Source organism: Acanthochromis polyacanthus, chromosome 8, assembly GCF_021347895.1.
Source record: "Acanthochromis polyacanthus isolate Apoly-LR-REF ecotype Palm Island chromosome 8, KAUST_Apoly_ChrSc, whole genome shotgun sequence".
Classification (NCBI taxonomy): Eukaryota; Metazoa; Chordata; class Actinopteri; family Pomacentridae; genus Acanthochromis; species Acanthochromis polyacanthus.
Genome location: NC_067120.1, coordinates 5,879,471 through 5,898,771, shown reverse-complemented (window position 1 = coordinate 5,898,771; position 19,301 = coordinate 5,879,471). Strand labels below are relative to the sequence as shown.

General features: G+C 39.8%; 1 protein-coding gene across 1 annotated transcript; it reads right to left on the bottom strand.

Annotated features, from left to right (window-relative positions):
- Positions 1 to 2,734: 2,734 nt before the first annotated feature.
- cd44b (CD44 molecule (Indian blood group) b) lies at positions 2,735 to 18,813 on the bottom strand. The gene is made up of 8 exons (XM_022189968.2): positions 18,392 to 18,813; positions 9,166 to 9,331; positions 8,540 to 8,682; positions 8,329 to 8,394; positions 6,133 to 6,594; positions 5,256 to 5,339; positions 5,059 to 5,137; positions 2,735 to 4,640 (listed from the first exon to the last, which is right to left on the bottom strand). The coding sequence occupies exons 1-8, from the start codon at positions 18,453 to 18,455 to the stop codon at positions 4,427 to 4,429; spliced, it is 1,278 nt and encodes a 425-aa protein (XP_022045660.2). The 5' UTR covers positions 18,456 to 18,813; the 3' UTR covers positions 2,735 to 4,426.
- Positions 18,814 to 19,301: the final 488 nt, after the last annotated feature.

The window sequence follows — 19,301 nt, the reverse complement described above, 5'->3', positions numbered from 1 at the left end:
AACCAGAAACTGTTGAAAACCTGTTACTTCTGAATAAAATGAATAAAATCTCCCCTTTCCTGTACATCCTTGTCTAAGTTACACAAGCATATTCAGTACAATCTTCCTATTTCCACAAGCACTTTCACTGTCCTCTGCCTGCATAAGGCCATGCCATTTTCCTAAGGTGACAGAAAGACTTTATTACACAACCTGCCACATTATATGATACTACCATTTTGGGAAAAAAATTACACACACTGAATACATGAAAATATATTTTATTATACACATATGTAATCATTTATCTATAGAAATTATTTGATCATACATTTTTTTGTTTTTTTATAGTCATTCCCAGCAGTTATAATGAACAATGATTCAATGCATCAGGCATGTGGTTCAGATACAGCTGCCTGTGATTATACACTTGACCAGTAGGTGGTTTCGTGTGCTCATGAAGCTTCAAGAAATGAACCCTTTCTCGAACCAATTGGCTCAAGTGGTTCAATGCCTCATGAGGCTTCATCTCACCATCACTACCTAAAACACACCAAGAAACACATTAAGATAAGATAAGATAAGATAAGATAAGATAAGATAAGATAAGATAAGATAAGATAAGATAAGATAAGATAAGATAGACTTTATTGATCTCACAAAGGAGAAATTTACTGTTACAGGACTCTTAGGAACAAAAACAGAGGAGTGCAAAAAGTCACAAAATTGCAAGTACAAGATAATAAATATTGCATTATAATAACAACTACACAGTAGTGTTATACAGTCTGATGGCAATGGGGATGAAGAACCTGTGGAAGCTGCAAGCCAGCGCCTTGAAAACCACCTTCTGATACCTGAAATCTCTGAGTTTTCACACAAAGAATGCCTGAACATGTCAAACTGGTTTCACAGTAGAACCCTCACTGTAAAAACATCATAGTATGGTGTGTTGCTCAAAAAACATTACGACCTGTCTAGGGTTGCTGAGGAGCGACACAAAAACAGGACAAACGCTGGTTTCCAGAGGGTTATCAATCCAATCAGGTTAGAGGTCTTCACTCTGTAGGTTGTTTGGTGAGACTCTTGGACCTCCATCAGCTGACGTGGATGTTTGATGGTCTTCCTCTCTCGTGGCAGATGATTCATCCATGAATTCAGCAGCTACAGACTGAAATGAAGCTCATGCTGCCGTGATTGAATTCCTGTTCCAGATCAGATGTTCAGAGCTCACCTGGAATGCATGCTGTCTGCTGTCTGATAGTTTTCCTCATTGCCATCTTCAATAAAGTCTTTTCCTCATGTCAGGATGTGGTGAGACTCTTTCTCAGTCGCTGCAGACGTCCCTTATTGTGCATCTCCAGAGAAGAAACAGAAAAATTGGTCACGGCTTCAGCATCACAAATGCTCTCCAGCATTGAGAGTGTTTCAGAAATTAATTCATTGTGTTGTGAACTTTGAAGGAGCAGAAACTTTATAGCTGCCAAAGATATGAGCTCCAATTCTGGATGTTTTAGGAAATGAAGTTCATCAAATGAACACTTGATTTTTGCTGATAACTCTCATTAAATTACTGAAGAAATCTAACATAAAAAGCTGACAGTCAAGCAGCTTTTGTTGAAGTTTGTCAATAATTCTATCGTCATGTTTTGGAACCAGGACTCTACAGAGGTTCCTTCAGTCACATACTTGTGTGTTTCTATTTCAGGCCTCAGGTTTGTACGTACAGCAGAGGCCTGCACTGTACCTTTACTGAGGAACAACTGGCAATAACTTTAACAGTCTAAGCATTTAACATGTACACTTCTCTATAACCAATTTAGCTACAATCAAGTTAAAAACAGTGAACTTTTGTTACTGTTTGCTTGAGATACAGCATATCCCCTTTAGCAGCTACTGCATCATGGAAAAACTATTTCAACGAGCAAAAATTGTGCAATATAGTACAAAATGTAATTACAACCAATGATTGGTAAATACTGATGAAGAAGATACTACACCTTTTGCTACAGATACTTACCGTCACGTGTCACTCCTTCACTCCATTTCTCAGGGTTATCCACATTTCTTTTATCTTCTGTTTTGCGCTACAGTCACACGTTTGCTCTTTGCAGTTGTTTGCCAGACCTCTTGATTCAATTACCCTTTGTTCTGTTGTCTCACCCTCTGTCACTGATTAGCAACTATACACAAATTAACCTTTATTCACCTTGATAGTTACATACAGCCCCCTCCCTTCTCTTTGATCCATCCTCTGACACCCCTATAAAGATGCAGACCCATACGCCGTGTCGGTACATCCACCGTATTACCAGAAATACCAATAAAACACAGTGCTACAGTAAACTTTGAAGGACTACGAGTGAAATTTCTTCAACAATACACAAGCGAGTGCATGCTGTTCCCTTACATTTACTACATTAATCATTTTGCCGGCAGCACTGTATCTGTAGCTTTATGGGACTGTATTAAATGCTTGCTAAATTAAACAGCGGTTGTCGTCCTTTGAGTATGTTTCACCTGTTTTCACATTGGAACGATGCCATCGCTATCTTTCAAAATGGCTGCCTTTGTCTCACTCTTTGTTTCCTGTGCTAACATGTTCTCGCATCACAACCCCGGTGCCATGGAAACCAAAACTCCTCTTATATGGGAGCAATAGCCACTTGCGTTTTCCAGTCATGTTATTCATTCACTCCCTTTTGTCTTCACACATACGGAGCACACCAGTGAGTGAACACCACATTCCAGCGTATCTATTTCTATGCACATTTATTTCATTCAGGACTTTACAAATCTTTTCAGCGACATTTTTTTTTGTTAATTTGTCATAAAACCTTCCTAATCTAGTGCATTTGCTATTTCTCGTCAAAACAAATTATAGAAAAGCAAAACAAAAAAAGGAAGAAGTGAGAAACAAAAATCTGTTTGCCATCACTGTATATAATTCAGCTTTATACTGAAAACCAGGCAGAAAAAAAATTGCGGTCACACAGGGAATAATATTGATATGACACAATGTATGATGTATTTTACCGATGAGAAGGTCAGTAGAAAAACTGCAGCATTTTGTTTACATGTATGAATGTACAGAGCGACTGGCACAGGAGGTTTGAGCAAGCACACAAGCTTCATTCATCACAACCCCCTCCTTTGGGAGAACACAGACAATGTTGTCACAGTCTCTGTTTTTCTATGAAGAAACCTTTAACATGTGTTTAGAGCACACGGCGCCCCCATTATCATATGTGCTATTGAGTCCAGTATCTACATCTAAGCCTCTGTCACTCACTTGTCAAAAAAATGAGCTTAAATTTGCATCCAAAAATGATCAGTGCGCTATAAATTCTATCCAATTCTCTCTTTTGCTCTTTCTGTATTCCCCAAATCATTGTACACACTGTGTATATAGTATGTATACGTCATTATTAGAACTTTTCTTATTCTCAGGATATCATCACCACATTCCCAACCCAATATAAATGTCATATTAACTGACTTCAGTGGTGCAAAAAAAATGCACAATTTAGGATGCTATACATCAAGTTGATTTATACAATATCCACTCTAGTCACAATCATTTACCTCGGAGGCACAGTTTCTAATTAAATAACTCCCAAAAAATGGACACATTCCTCGACTCAAAAGGGATACAAAGCCCCTTTTCTACCCAAAAAACAAAAAAAGCACTGGCAGCTATTGCTAAGTCTTTTTCAAAACATATACTTTATATACAGAGACCAAGAAAAAGGGGATCAAAGCTGCATAAATTAAAGAAGTGACATCCCCAGTTTGCTTGAAAATGGAAAAACCCAAATTCCAGTCCTAGGCGATGTCTGAACTATACACAAGGCAACAACAAGAAGCCAACGGAACAAACAAAATTAAATACATAGAAAACACCAAGAATGATTGTTTGCTTAAAAACCTTTTTCTTCTTCTAGATTTTCAAATAAAATAAATCAGTTCTCCTTGTGGATTTATTATTATTATTCCCTACTTAGACTGAACAGTCTGACGTTTTTGGAATCGACCAAATCTATGAAGGGAGAATAATTTGTAAAATCACCCACCATTAAAACCCACTGAGCCCCATTGTCAACACAGCTTATAAATTCACAAGCACATGAACTGACACAAAACACATTCCCACGCCCTGCTGACCACCACTCAGCCCCTAACTAACCTGGTAGACAAACAAAATGCTGCACATGTTGGTTTTTAAAAAGACCTGGTCTCACTGAGAGGCTTCAGAGCCAGTACAACGCTGTGTACCTCAGTGGAGACAGTCTCCCTAAACAACACACTCATACACCCGGTGTCCATTCAGCGCTGGAAAGCAGTTTACAACCCCAGCATTTGGAGCCCCCAACCCCCACCTGTCTACTCTCCTGACTCATCTTCCTCACTCTCCTCCCTCCTTATGCCAACTCTTTCCTGTCTGTCCTCACGCCAGCTGCTCTTTATCTGTCGACTCCTCTAATGTGATGACGGTGAACTCCTCCGTGTTGCCGTTCTCCTGGATCTTCTCCTTGTTCATGAGGGTCACCATTTCTTGCTCCCTCTCCTGGTTGTGCGAGCTGGAGGCCGAGGCTGCTGCCCCGTTGCCCTCGCCGCCATCTTTGGATGTGATCATGAGGGTCTTCTGCCTGCCGCACCAGCTGCAGGAGCACATGCAGACACATTTTTGAGCAAAATATGTACTGGGCCAAGATATAATCGAGGGACTTTTGATGTCCAAGGAGCTTTTTCTTGCATACATTTTTATTAAAAGCAATTTTTTATGTTATGTGGCTTTATCGCATGTCAGCAAGTCAGTTATCTTTATAAATCTTTTTAAATAACTTTCATTTTCAATTTTACACAGTGGTATATATAATAATTAGAAGAATCTTTCTGTAAAACTGCCATGTGGTGTTTGGTTACAGGCGGCCATGTTGATTTTCGGCCTGAAAACAGAAAAAATGCCAACTATGCTACAAAAAGCCCCGCAATTATATATTGACCCTACTGTTTACAGCTTAATTTGCACATTAAGACAGAGAAATTGTGTGTAATAGACAGTAATCAAAGTCATACCTTTTTCTTTTGGCGACAGCTGCACATACAAGGAGAATAGCAGCAACTGCCACAATCACCCCGATAATTACCAGCCAGTCTAGAGGAAGAATAAAGAAATATAAATCACTGCAAATCCAAATAGGAGTGCACTTTTCCCAACACTATCTTATTTAACTGCACTTCAGGGAGTGTGAGGTACATGTGAAGTTGCTCACTTGATGAACCGCCGCTCTTGTCTTTATTTCCGGGTGCAACGTCGCCCATGACCTGTCCTTTGCCATTAGGTTGCTGCTGTGGAGCTGAATTCCAAAAAAAAAGAAAAGAAAAGAAACATACATTTTAATCATCCTAGATGAAGCCATTCACTGTTAAATGAGACTCAGAAATGCTCTCTGAAAATAAGCATAGTGAAAGCACTGCCATTCAGATTAAAATACCGGAAATTATATTTGCATTTTCTTATGTTTGTGAGGCTGCAGGCACTAAATAATACCAGTAAATCATTTGCTATGATTTGTCCTATGAGCTGAACGTTTATTTTGTAGGACTGATGTTTTTATTGAAATAAAACTAAGAGTTCAAAGGGTTTGGCTTAAGTCAAACTGAATGTTTCAGTGCCTTAAGCATTTGTGCATTCAGTGTGTTTCTATAATAAACTGATGAATCCACTCCACAGCTCAAACTAACACAAGGGGGCGTCCTATGTTCTAAAAGTTACTCCAGTCCTCCCCAAACCTGTTGCATCTGATGTCAGAATGTGCTGTTTGCAAAGCATGTTTTCATGCATTTTAAACGCAAATTAACATAAGTTTTCTATTCTAATATTTTGGGATATAATGCAATAACACAATAACAGGAAGATTGTGATATTTTGCAGTTCAAAAATAACAATAGGGCTCAATAAGAACTCCTTTTCTTTTACAGAGCTACTACAAAAAAAGAGGGCTGTTTGATGATGCGAGAATTCATTATTCATTATCATTGTTGAGTTTTATATAAGCCTGAATACTGAAGTGAGATCCTAATCATCTACACATCTCTATTTGTGCTTTGTGATTTGTAGCAGTTTGTCTTGCTGTGTGTTTCTCTTACGGTCTGTATTGGCAACATCTCCATCTGACTCTACTTTCTCATCGGGTCGCTCATTCACAATGGAGGGTTGTGTTTCCTCCGTCGCTCCGACAGGGGCCGTTGGAGAGATACCGTCATCCCCAGAGACAGGCGGCTGCATTCCAGATCCAGCAGGCGGGTCGAAGTCTCCAGTTGGAAAAATGGGTCCCATGCTGCTGTTCTCGCCCCTTCCAAAGGGGTCTTCCTCCACAGGAAGATCCTTCTTTGGGTCTTCTGGCTCCCGTGTCCACAGCTCTGTGGTAACTCCAGTGGCTGATGGAGTTGCAGCTTCCTCCTTCTCCCCAGCAGCCCCTTCCCCAGGGGCTGCTGTTGCGTGACCAGCCTCACTCTCAGTGGCGTCCTCGGGTTGGGATGTTGGAATCGTCTCCGGTTCCTCCTTGTCTTCTGCTGTTGTCGGAGCCTCAGGCTGTGGTGAGGACTCAGCTGATTGCAAAATAGATTAGATCATGTACTGTTAAAGTCACACATGAGTCCAGCCAAGCCAAGTCATTTACATGGTACATTTAAAACAACAGCTACTGAGCCAAAGTGGTTTCATAGGCCCGAAATGAAATTTCTCTTGCAAATTCTTTTAACAAGTTAAGCCCTATAGGATTATTTATTTGAATTTATCAGAGCAATTCAAGTACTATGGTTAAAATTATTATTATTATTATTAATATTACAGTTTTTCATGATTTATAAGATCATACAATATAATAATAGTATTTATCATTATTATTAGTATATTATTACTTTAATAATAATAATAATTTAGCACTGTTATTATTATTATTTTGTTGTTGTTTTTGTTGTTGTTAATAGTAATAGTAATAATAACAAGAATATTGCACTAATATTTATATTGATGGGTCTTATTAATCTGGTTAGATATTATTATTATTATCATTATTATTACCTGGCAATATTAATATTAGTGCAAATTTACATAACATTATTAAGATTATTAATAAGACTAATAATATTAATGCATAATAATAAGAATGATCATTATTATTTTTAGTGTTACTACCACTACTACTACTACTACTAATAATAATGATATCTAGTCAGATTAATTAGACGCAAAAACATTAATATTTGCAAATTTACTCCAAAAAATTCTATCCTAAGGGTTAGACCCTGGACAATATATAAAATACTAATTAATATTTGCAATACAATGTATTCAACGTACAAAACTTTTAATTTTTTACATGTTTTGAAAGAAATCAACCAATTTCTTTTTAGAAAAGTGACAACATCTATCATGCCTTACAGCCTAATTACATTTCCTCTTGGGATTTAAATATTTTCATTTTGTAATCTAATCTTATCGTGGCACAGTGACAATTCGATTACAGTGCAAAGTTACAGCGCAATGTTACACAAAATGCCTGATTGACTTTCTCAGTAAAGCTGAATTGTTCACAGTGTTATAGTCAGTCATTCCTCGTACAGTGTTGCATAATATATTTTAAATAGGCAGAGCTAAATTGCTGAAATTTGACAGGATCATACCTGAGTGTGAGCCAAAAATATTCTCATAGGTGAAAGTATTTGTTTTGGTACAAGGTTTTAGTACAAAATGTAATTTTTTTCACATCCCCATTTAAGTGTGTACATAGTAGAGTAATATATATATATATTTTTAGCATTTTATCTTCACAAATCATTATTTTTTATGTAATTCTGTTATTCGTTTGCAGGCTAATTCACAACCTAATAGGCGTAATGAGGCCACGTTAAATTCTAACACTGCTAATGAATGGTTTGACTGTTGTGCTTAGCGGTGAAACAGGATACTCAGTGGCTGGGACCTTTTATGAGCACTCGTTGCCATAAAAAGTAAACTCATTCAGTGGTTTTCTTGTTGAGCCAAAGAGAATTTGGGTTAACCGCATGTCCCACCTCAGGTAGCATCGCTAGGAGCTGAGAGGATGTTGACTACACAGAGATGATGTCATTTGGTAACTAGACTGACATGTTCTCAGAGGTTTCCTTTACTCTATTTACAGGTCAGAAAATTATAGAATCCTGCAAAATAATCTTTCCTGTTAGTTAATGATATCATATGAAATGCATTATCTTCCTGCTTTAGTGTGAGTTTACTGTACACCGGTGTTTACATTTTGAATGTTAAATGTATGAGGAGGTGAATGAGCATGGTGCACTGACCTGGTTCATCTGAGGGTAACTGTTCATTTACTGAAAAACTTTGCGTACAGTTCTTCTCAGGCCCATCTGACACATGGAGGAACAGGAAGACAACGTTACCAAAATGGAGAAGCAAGTCCATGCAAAAACGAATGAGAATTTACATGACAGTTTGTGTAGCAGCATTTCACTGCGCAGATCGAGTGAGAGTATTTCCTGTGGGTAAAGTCACCTGTTTCATCATAGCAGTAGGCATCATATTGATCTCCATCTTCTATACGCGAATGAATAATAAACCCAGTCATGTTCTTTGAGCAGTTCTCGTGTGGTGTGTGTCTGAGGATGGCAATGCTCCCATTGTTGATCCAGCCATTCCTGAACAGACATAAGAAATATTAGAAACTGTAAACATTTGCTGAAACAGAAAAGAATCTGTCTCCAAGTTGCCAAGTCTAAGGCCGTTACATCACTATAAAAACTAACGTCATTCACGCTGTACAGATAAACAACTGGTGGTTTCTTTTGCTGTATTTGGAAGTGCGATGGTTACCAAGTGCATGTGAATTTCATGTTAGGTTAGGGGATTTCACACTGATTAGCACTGAAGAAGAGGCAAAACATGCAGAATAAAAAGATCTGAGAAGGGCCAGTTCATAAGAAGATCTTTAGGAATGGAGGTCGGAACGGTAAATGTTTCATTGTAAATTGTTAGTTTTAAGTTTCATGAACTACATCTGAAAACAAAACCAAACATTGCATTTAACACACTTTAAAAAACTTCAAAAAATGTTCAAAAAAACATCAAATGTTCACAGCAATTAGTTGAAGCAATTATTCGATAAAGACTTGTAGTTTCACCTGCAGGTTTCCATGTTCTTATCATAAGCCTGCTGGAGTTGATCCGGACTTGCCAAGGTGCTTGACAGCTGTTCGCACACCTTAAGCGCCATGCTGAAAGTCAGGGAGTGACGGCTTTCACCTTCCACTAGAAACACCCCAGCATAGCTGCAGCTGCGGCTGTTCACTACAGGAAAACACAGAGAAATATGGAATATGTTATAAAGAATTACACTACACGGAGAGTGATTGGCTGTAACTTGTGGCAACTTCAAAAGTCATTAACATGGAACCATAGAGGAAGAAACAAGATTTTGGATAACTAATGGCTACAGAGGGAATACAGTGTATTATGATGACATTGGAGAGTGTTTACTGGACAAAACTAGTAACTGAAAGAAAATCCAGTAAGTCAAAACTTATTTTATAACAAGCAGATGCAGACTCATATTGCTTTAGACATAATGCAAACAGCAGGAGTGCAGATGCTGTGGCTCACACATTTGAATCTGGTATTTGCTCTGGTGGAATCAATATGAGACAAACAGCCCACCAGCTGAGGGTTTGGTCAATAATTTTGATGAGTTCTTTACTGTGCAATGATTTTTCGCAAACAGAATAGAGATTGATAGTTTTTTGTAGCTTCCTTTTACCTGTCAAGACACCATGATGACGCTCATGAATGTTCTCACCACCATAATAAGTGGATTAAGTAAAATCTTTATTTATACGGGTGTGGTGTGTGTCTCCAGTCAGTATTCAGCGTGTCAGTGAGTCACGAGATGACTGGTTAGTCAGATGAGTTTTCTCAGAGACAACCACAGTAGTTTAAAGGGACAGACAGCGTACTCATCTACACTGCTCTGCCCTCAGGCCTTCAAGATTTCAGCCAACGATTTCATGCTGGTCTTATTTTGTTTGGTTGGCATGACATCAGTAAGACAAGAAAAAAAAACCCAAGATTTGATGAATATATTCCTTTTATTGCATGTTGGCAGTTCTTCTCTTAGGCTAAATAAGTTTCTTGTTTTATGTTCAGTTTTCTGTGTCTTGTTGTGGGTAAATCATGTGAGGAAATCTGACTGGTTTAACCAACCTCTAAAGTCCAAGAGATCGTGAGAGCAACAAGGAAGAAACAAAATCAGCATCCTAACATGCTCACACTGACAATGCTAACATACAGAAGCCAGGGATAAAGCGTATCTCCCTGAGCAATGGAAACAACTGAAGGACCAGATTAAGAAACTGAAAATGCCATAAAGAGAGTATAAGCATTCCTATCAGTTTTATTTGCTGAACTAACTGAACATGTTGGTTAATTAACTTTGCTAAGCCAGGTATACAGCTTAGCCTGTTTGCATGTGTGATAGCATGGTGTGCTGACAAGCCAACACTAATTAGTGATAAGCACAAAAATTAGCAGAGGTTGATGTAAACATTGTTTGTTTTTCAGACATTTGGTCACAAACCAAAGATCAACAAAGTGAATCATCCTGATTGGGACATTTGTGTCTGAGCCAAATTTCATGCTAGTTCTTCCAATAATTGTGGACATATTTCCCTCAAAGTGACAAATCTGAATGTTATAGTGGCAATAATTTTTAAAAGCCATTAGGAGTCATCGTCTGGGAACAATAAATGTTTGCACCAAATTTTTTTGCAAATCCATCAGGTAGCTATTCAGATATTTTACAATAAGTGGAAAATCATCATGATTCCCTTTTTGCTCTCTCTAATTTTAGAGCCAGAAATGTCAACCTGAGGGTAGCGCTAGAGCCACAGTTAGGATTTGTCCTTTGGGTAACATAAATGTCTGAACCAAATTTCATCCCAGTCTTGTTTGGTCATAGAGATTCTTCAGTTTGGACCACAGTGTTGGACTGATAGACCAACATTTCCATTCACAAAATCATGCTGCTAACATGGCTAAAATATTAACAGTTAACTGATCATAGTTGTTTGTTGGTCATGGCACATGGGCAAAAGTTATAAGCAATACCGTTAACCGATGAAATGGACGTTCTGTATCATATTGGTATTTTTCCTCATTCTTTTCAAATGTAGTTTATCATGTGCAAAGTTGAGAAGTCAAATTTAAAAACTATAAATCTACAGTAGTAAAAATAAAATCATATATATGTTTTCAGTTTAGAAAGTTTCTGACTTTATGTAAATACTGTTTGTGCAAAAAATTTACACAAAATTAAACACACAAATACTACCCAGAAAGGAAGACCGTTGCCATTGACTCCTTTTTTGAAGGTTTATTGTCCAGTTATTTCTTGTTATGATGCTAATTATTTCCTCAAAGTTGATGTCCACCTTTGCAAAAGTGAGTATATCATATATTGTATGTATTTGGAGCCGTGTTAAGGCCTTAGTAAATGGGTTGTGTCAGAATAAAGACGACAGTTTTGAAATAAAAGGTGCTGAACGCTTTAGTCAGCAATTTTTAAAAAATTGCTGAAGTTTCATGCAAACATCGCAATGGGATTCATATGACAGGATGAGTTATATTACCAGGAGATTCTATATGCACAGTGCATCCTCCTCCAGTCAGTGAGTTTAATAATAGCACCTAAAGAAAAAGAACGATCTATTTCCATTACAAACTACTCATCATTATGAATTAAAAAAATGTAACAATTAACTAACATAATTAATACATATTTTTGAATGCCCAGATTAGGTATCTACATATTTAATATCTACTTCCGAAATAACAGCTGTCCAGAGTCCCAATATGCTTTGTTAAAATCATCTAGCTACTGACCCACAAAATCTATAAAAGCATTAGTTTCAGTTAACAGCAGCAGTGCAGAGAGTTGTGTGTCTGCTTCAGTCACATTTTGCAGGTGAACCACACCTCTGAAGCGCTGCTGCTGGCTGAAAACAGGCTCTTTGTTTATCCTGATGTTAACATGTGTCTAAACCTCATAAAGACCGGCCTACTTATTAATTTATAAGAAGCTAATTAAGCAAACTTTGCTTATGGACACACTTTAATAACCCTTTCTAATTAGGTATATCTCCAAGGTTGCAAGAAAAAAAACTGTTAATACTGTTTTTAAATAATTTAGAAATGTTTAATAGGCAAGCAAGGGGAGAATTTGGGTTTTATGAAAAATCATATCCTCCTTGAATTAGTCTTTTTTTTTAATGGTTCTTTGTGTAGTATTCAATGCTGGGACTTTCATTGCATTTGGCTTTCATACAAGAGTTTAATATTAACTCAGGCCTTTAAGAGGAGTCTATGAAGTGATGTGCCTTGGGTGGCACAGTCTGCTGCTACTTGGTCACAAGTGCACAATGTGTCTGCGTCATGTGAGCCCATTTGCTTAAGTTTGCTGGAGATCCTTCAGGAAAATGACTTTCTGACATGGAAATGAAAACAAAAATGCAAAGTAGTAGGCTTAGCAACCGAGCAGAGGAGCGAGGAGTGGTTTGTGTACACACAGTGACCACTCCTTTGAAAAGCCCATGTGCAGCTCACATATGGACTCCACACAGAAAGAGTGTGACGGTTGGATTTGGCAACATGTCAGTTTTAGAATTTAAACACCTGGGACTTTTCCTGCTGTAAACAGGTGAGCGTTTGCACTGAGAATAAAACACAGACACCACCTGGGAAGAGTCTTGAAGTGCAACCAGGGACAGACTACCCTCCCACTGAATATTTACTCTGGATTTAGTTTCCACGGTGAGCTTTGTAATCCTAAAACATTGCAAAAAAAAGTTTTGTGCATGAGAATTTTTGTCTGTTGGAAATTACCCGGACGTTCCATTTTCTGATGGTTGCAAATTTCAAGGAAAATCACCAAGTTGCCCTAAAAATCATCACCAACACCTTGACTATTTGAACAACAAACTGAAGTCTTATCAGATAGTTCTGAGTAAAATGATAGAATGCAGCTGAGAGTCACACTCTCACCACAGACACCACAGATGCAATGTGAAGATTTATTGAAATGTACACTGTCCATGCACAAAAAACAGAAAACACACACATTTGCTTGTCTGTTTGGTGCTCACTTCTGTGTGCTACCATGGTGACGGATGCATGGGTTGTGAAAGAGTTAATCACACTGCAGCATCAGACAGGAAAAGAGCAAAGAACATACAGTGTGGATGGCTGAGCTTTCTGCTACCTCGAAAGAAGTCTAGATAATGAGTTAAAATATCTAACCTTCAGCTACAGCTCGTACATGGATTCCACTGGAACACTCACAGGTCTCCTCGAGGTCGAATAACTAAAGCGAGCAGCCACAGTGCTTAGAATGTGGAAGAAAATTACAGAAACTATTCCACAAAACTAACAGTAAAAGCAGACTTTTTTTTAATTAGCTGCTGATAAAAAAACAAAACTCTGCACTGTTGTGAAAACCTGTAAGGCAGGTTCCTTCACAATAACTTACTAATCAAGAGCAATGCTTACACAGTGTAGTGTAATCTAATACTTTTATTTGTCTTGCAATCAACAACACGTTGGACAGAAGTGAAAGGACCACTATGGTTGTTTTGCAGAGAAGGGAAGGAGAAGCAACACACTGCTTAGCAACCAACTGTACACATTTTGTAACGCCGCATCCTGAACTTGATTCTTGCATTGCAGCATGTCAGTAAAAAATGAACTACTGAGATGAGGAAAAAACATACAATATGTGGATTCTGCCTAAATGATGGCATATTGCATTAGGTTTATCCTAGATGATTACGTACCAAATTTATTATGTGCACATTTGTAGTCGTTTTTATCGCCTTGCTTTAGAGAAAGCTGACTTCTAAAAACATGAGATATGACAAAAAAAAGCCCGCCCACTTTTCCACTGGCTGTTATGAGTAAACAGAGCACTAGAAACAGCAGGAAGTTGAGCATTCTGCTGTTGGTGGCAGTTAGGCAACGAGAGCCAGTGCCAACACTAGTATTGCAAAGCAGTTTCATTTCATCGCTTGTCTCTGTTTCCCTCTCTCTCTCTCTTTCACACACACACCTGCAAGAACTTCAACACATGCTGCCACATGGGATTGTGTCCTTCACGGCGTAGGGGCATAAAAAGAGAGAAAGAAAAACAGACAACAGTTCTGGCCTTGCAAACCTGCCCAGAGAGATCAAAGGGAGCACAGCTTACCATCAGCGAGCTGAAAGGGACTCTGACATGAATCTGAGGAGTGATCATTAGTATGCAGAGGGAACAGTCATGGGTGTCTTTATACAGTCCAGAAGCCCGTTATGCCAAAGCACTGACTCTCCCAAAGGCTTCATTGTCACCTAATGGAGTTGAAACCAAGGAGACTGCAATGTCTGGGTGTGCAGAGCCCGAGAGAAAGGGAGCCGTAACACAGCGTCTTGCCAAAACCTCCAGCTGCTCTAGAAGTAATTGACAAGCCTGACTCTCCACTCTGGCTTCACTTTCTTTTCTCCCTCTCTCTCATTTTGTCTTGTTTTCTCTCATTACTCTCTGTTTGTCTTTTATAGGCCAGTAATAAAGTACAATTTACCCCCCGCGTACAGGTGCGCAAACAGACAGACAGATCACAGGCGCACATGCGCAACAACACACGTCGATAATGTCTTCGCCAAGCACAGCAAGACGCAGAATCCTGATGGTAATAATGCACACTTGGCTCATGGCTTATTTTTTTATCTTATCTGTATTTTCTCTTGTCTTGACACACTTTACAGAAAATATTCTCTCAAGTTTGGTCACGCTTGAACAGAGAAGATACTGTGTCTATCTTGCTGCTACCATAACACCGTTTTAGCAATAGTTCATCAGCTGACCTCGGAGAGAAACCTTCCTGCCATCGCTCCCACAATGCTCCAACGTCCTGCATTATCACACTTGAGTGAAGTAGCTCTGTCAGCAGACACTTCTCTCCCTCCACTGGTTGCAACAAAGGTCCACGGGGCCAGTGGGATATGTGAAAGACAAGATCTGGTGGAAATATGTTGGTGCGCACACACACATACATTACTAGAAGGTCGTGCAAGGGCTCTCACTATCTGATTTGCCCTCTAAAGTGTTATTTCCTTTCTTGCCTTCTGTGTTCCAACACCTCCACCCACTGTGTTCCTTTCTGAAAGCAGGTAAGCGTCTTCTTCATTTTGTTTTTCAAGTAAAAGCAACAAGCAGATGCACTCCCCCCCAACTTTCGCCTTCACCTTAAACCTCTTTGAATTCATAAAAAGTTTCAGTTAACTCAAACAGATGATCTGTAACAGGAAACCTGACCTCCAACATTCCTTTCAAACACTCAGAATTGCAAATAAAGAGGAGTGAAGTGGAAATGGCGCTCTTTAAAATGCTTCATGCGCAAAAGAATTTCTCTGACTTCAGGTTAATACTGCTGTCAGACTGACACATTTTCCAGTAGAGAAATGCATCTTTAAAACACACGGTGCAGATATTTTCTCTAATATCCGCTCTTTGTTGTCAATCTTCATGCAAGATGTTATATGTGACTTTTTTTCAAAGGAATTATTTGACACTTTGGGAACTGAGCTGCAGCTAGAAGGTTTGTATACACGATGGAGGAAGAAGAAGTTAGACATCTATTCTAGTTTTCTCCAGACAATCTGAAGTTAACTACAATTCTAGGTTATATATTGATTATTTAAACCATCAAAAAGCAATGTAAAACATGACACATTGCCAGTTTTAAGCTAACCGCCCCTCCCATTAGCTTCATTTTTAACAAATAAAACTAATATTGATCTATCTTCATCTAATTCTCAGAAAGAAGGACAATTACTTCTGAAGATGTCCAACTATTACTCAAAAGTCGCAGTGATGCTGTTTTATTGTAATACATTTAGCCAATACTGCATCTGGCTTGCAAAATGATGGAATGAGAAACCTATGTTTTTACTGCAACATGTGCATTTCAGTTCCCTTGTGCTTAAAATCAAAGTCCAGGATTATTCACTGTCATGCCAAAAGACAATGACTTTGGACTCTGGTGCAGGGTGATGGGTGTAGTGTTTTCCAGCAGTGCAAAGATTTTGGTGCATGTTAGGAGGAAAAGCAGATGGGTGGGAATCAAACTGCAAAGGTTTTAAAAAGGAATTTAAAGCTTTAACATCATACAAAGTGATAGACAAAAGTGGGAGAAAGGCCATTTAAGACCAGTTCAACCAGTGTAGAAGGCACATGGTAAAGGACAGGAAGTAAGTGGAGGAACGGGTGTATACAAGATATTGGTGCGGGGCCATTCTGCTTCAGGGTGGTTGGTTTGTAGCAGAGGGTACACTGGTAGAGGAGGCAAACACGTGTCTGAAAGTACTCGGAGCCCATACAGGCACAAGCCCTCTTTGTCAGGGCCCAGTCCATGGGGCCTTTGACCACCCCTCACCTTGAAACATGACACGAGCGCATGTAGGAGGGGTTGCTAAACCAAGGAGGCGACCGCATTTGCACGAAGTCCTGTGGGCAAGCTGGCCTGAGTGGTGTGTACATGGGAGAGAGAGGAAGAGGAAGAGAGACTACGCCTGTACATAGAAAGCAAAAAATACAGTAAATCTGCCATCGCTGCTGGTAAATGAACGTATCATCCACACAGGAAACCCAAAACATACAAGTGCACAAGTTTACAGATCAGATAAAGCTACTGAGAAGGGCGGATGTGTTGACACCTCTGCAAATATCTTATTTTGGATCTTATTATCAAATATCTGCATTAAAATTCTTCATTATAATCAGTTGTTGAATCTCTTAGTGACAGATGAGAGAAAAATGATCAAATTTCCAAGGTTTCATATACGCTTTACCATCTCATGATCAAATGAATTACTAAAATGCAGCAATATATTTCCATTATTCCTGATGACTTTTTTTACTGCATTCCTTACAGAGGTCATGTAGTTACATGTGACTTAAAATGGATAAATTCATTCAGTGAACTGCTGGGAAAAGGAAAAAAATAATTTGAATGCCTTTGGGGTATTTTCAGTCACTGCAGGATAAGTGATAGCATTTATATGTCCAATTAGATTTTTTTTCCTTCCTCAGACACGGTGGGCATGCAGACAGCATCGTGAAAAACCTTCATGTAAATCTTATTTACATGGTAGTCTGGTCTGGCCACCAGTCCATAAAGTCCTGCTCTTAATGATGTGCTTCGGGCGAAAAACGCAGCTACAGGTTCAAAGTTCAAAGACGATGTCTGGACTGGATGCACAGGAACCACCGGAGGACACTTTATTTGCAAGACACCAATTACTTTTAACACTCAGACAAACACATGCATACACAAACACACAATGCTCACAACTCCTCAATACTCAAGGAGCCTTGAGGGACAAACACATGTTGAAGCTCTGAGGGGGGAGTGGATCCATCCCCCCCACCCACCATCCCCTCCTGTCTTCCTTCAACCCACATGCACTGCACATACAAGCCGCCTAGGTTGCCTCTTATTTGCTTTTAAATCCTGGTCAAATTTATAGCTTGATGCTGACTGTTCTTTGGCGCAGTGCCAGAGGGAGTCTTTGTGAACAAACCCCACCACCAGCTCCTCAGGGAACATGCCAGACAAACCTTGAGACTTGTCTGATTCAGTAGCAACTTCACCTCCAGAGATACATATCGCTCCGAGCAACAATTCCAATCAAAAACCTCGCACAGAAATCACATGTGAAAAAAGAGACAAAGAGGAAGCGGGAGACATTAAGAGGAGGAGGGGAGAAGGGGGGAAAGAGAGCTAAACCGAACATCTTTTGTGTCAGAGAATAATGCATTAAGCGTGGCAGCATGGCAAAAAGAAGGGGGAAAAAACTCTAGTTCTGCTTTTCTACACTAAAAGAAAGCCAGCTTCTGAAAGCAACACTGATCATCCAAAACCCTTATGAAAAAGGTTCACTTCTTTGCCGGCATGTGAATGTGTATGAGACAGAAAGTGAGCAAGAGCGTCTGTTTCCTTTGTGTCTATCAGGAGTCTCAGACTGCCAGACGTAAGCCTGTCTGTGCTGGTGTAGCACACGCTCTCTTGCCGGCATCCACTCATCCATTCTACAAGCAGCAGCAGCAGCAGCAGAGCACAGCCTCTTTCTTTCACTGGCTTCTCTTTACATGAGCGCTCACTCAAATGCTCAACAGGGCTCAAGGGGAGGGGAAACATAATATTGTCTAGTCGTAAAATGTGGTAACAAAGACCAGTCAGAATGGCACAATTTAAGCAGAAAAATATTTAAAAGAAAATTTGAAAAAATCCCAAATAAAGAGCCATCCGCCAGGCAAAGGCACCTCACCTTTAAGTGTTTCCGACCTGGAGGCCAGTAATCCAAAGATGACCCCCAAGAGAAGAGTCCACATCCTGGGCAAAGCGTCTGGTGATGGCTGGGTGAGCAGTAAAGGTGTGTAACAGTTTCTCCTGTGGTCCTGTCTTCCCTTCTGCCAGGAGTGACGGGTGGTGTGTGTGTGTGGTGTGTGTATGTGTGAAAGAGAGTAAATGAGTGAGAGAGCAGTATCAAAAAAAATTGAGAAAAAAAAGAAGAGAGAGAGAGAGAGAGAGAGAGAGAGGGAGGGAGAGAGAGAGAGAAGAAGCCTGGTACTGTTGAGGGGAGTTGCTGTGAGTGTCTGCTGGAGCTGACTCAGATTTTGCTCCAACTTTTCTATTCTCTGCCCGAGAGACACAGAGGCTGGTGTCGCACACGTAGAAGGGGAAGAGTGGTTCATGTGATCACACACCCTTCTGCCTCTCCCACACTTGCCCCACCTCCCCTCCCGCCCCACCTCGCACAGGCTCTCTTTCCCTCCCACCCCCCCTTCACCACCTCTCTCTTACTGCCTCTACAGCCTGTAACGGGTAAGAAGAAGGTTATCTCTCCTTCTGTGTGGCCGATTATCCTCGTCTCCCCTCTCCTCACCTACCTCGCATCCACCCTGTCCCCTGCCATCCCCACTTCCCCTTTTAAAGTCCCTGACAGTGACTGTTTCGGAGAGCCCATCTGCTCTTCTGTTCGGTCCCTACTCTATTGTCAACTCGACCGATTTTCCTCGTCTCTGCTCCCTCGTGCTCTCTGTCATTCTCTCAGTGCCGCCGATTAAAAGGGGTTACATCAATTTCACAGAGAACTACCCACAAGTTGTTATAGATCCAAAACTTTGACTCCCAGAGGCTGCACACTTTTCAAGTCTGCCTACCTTGAACAATGCACC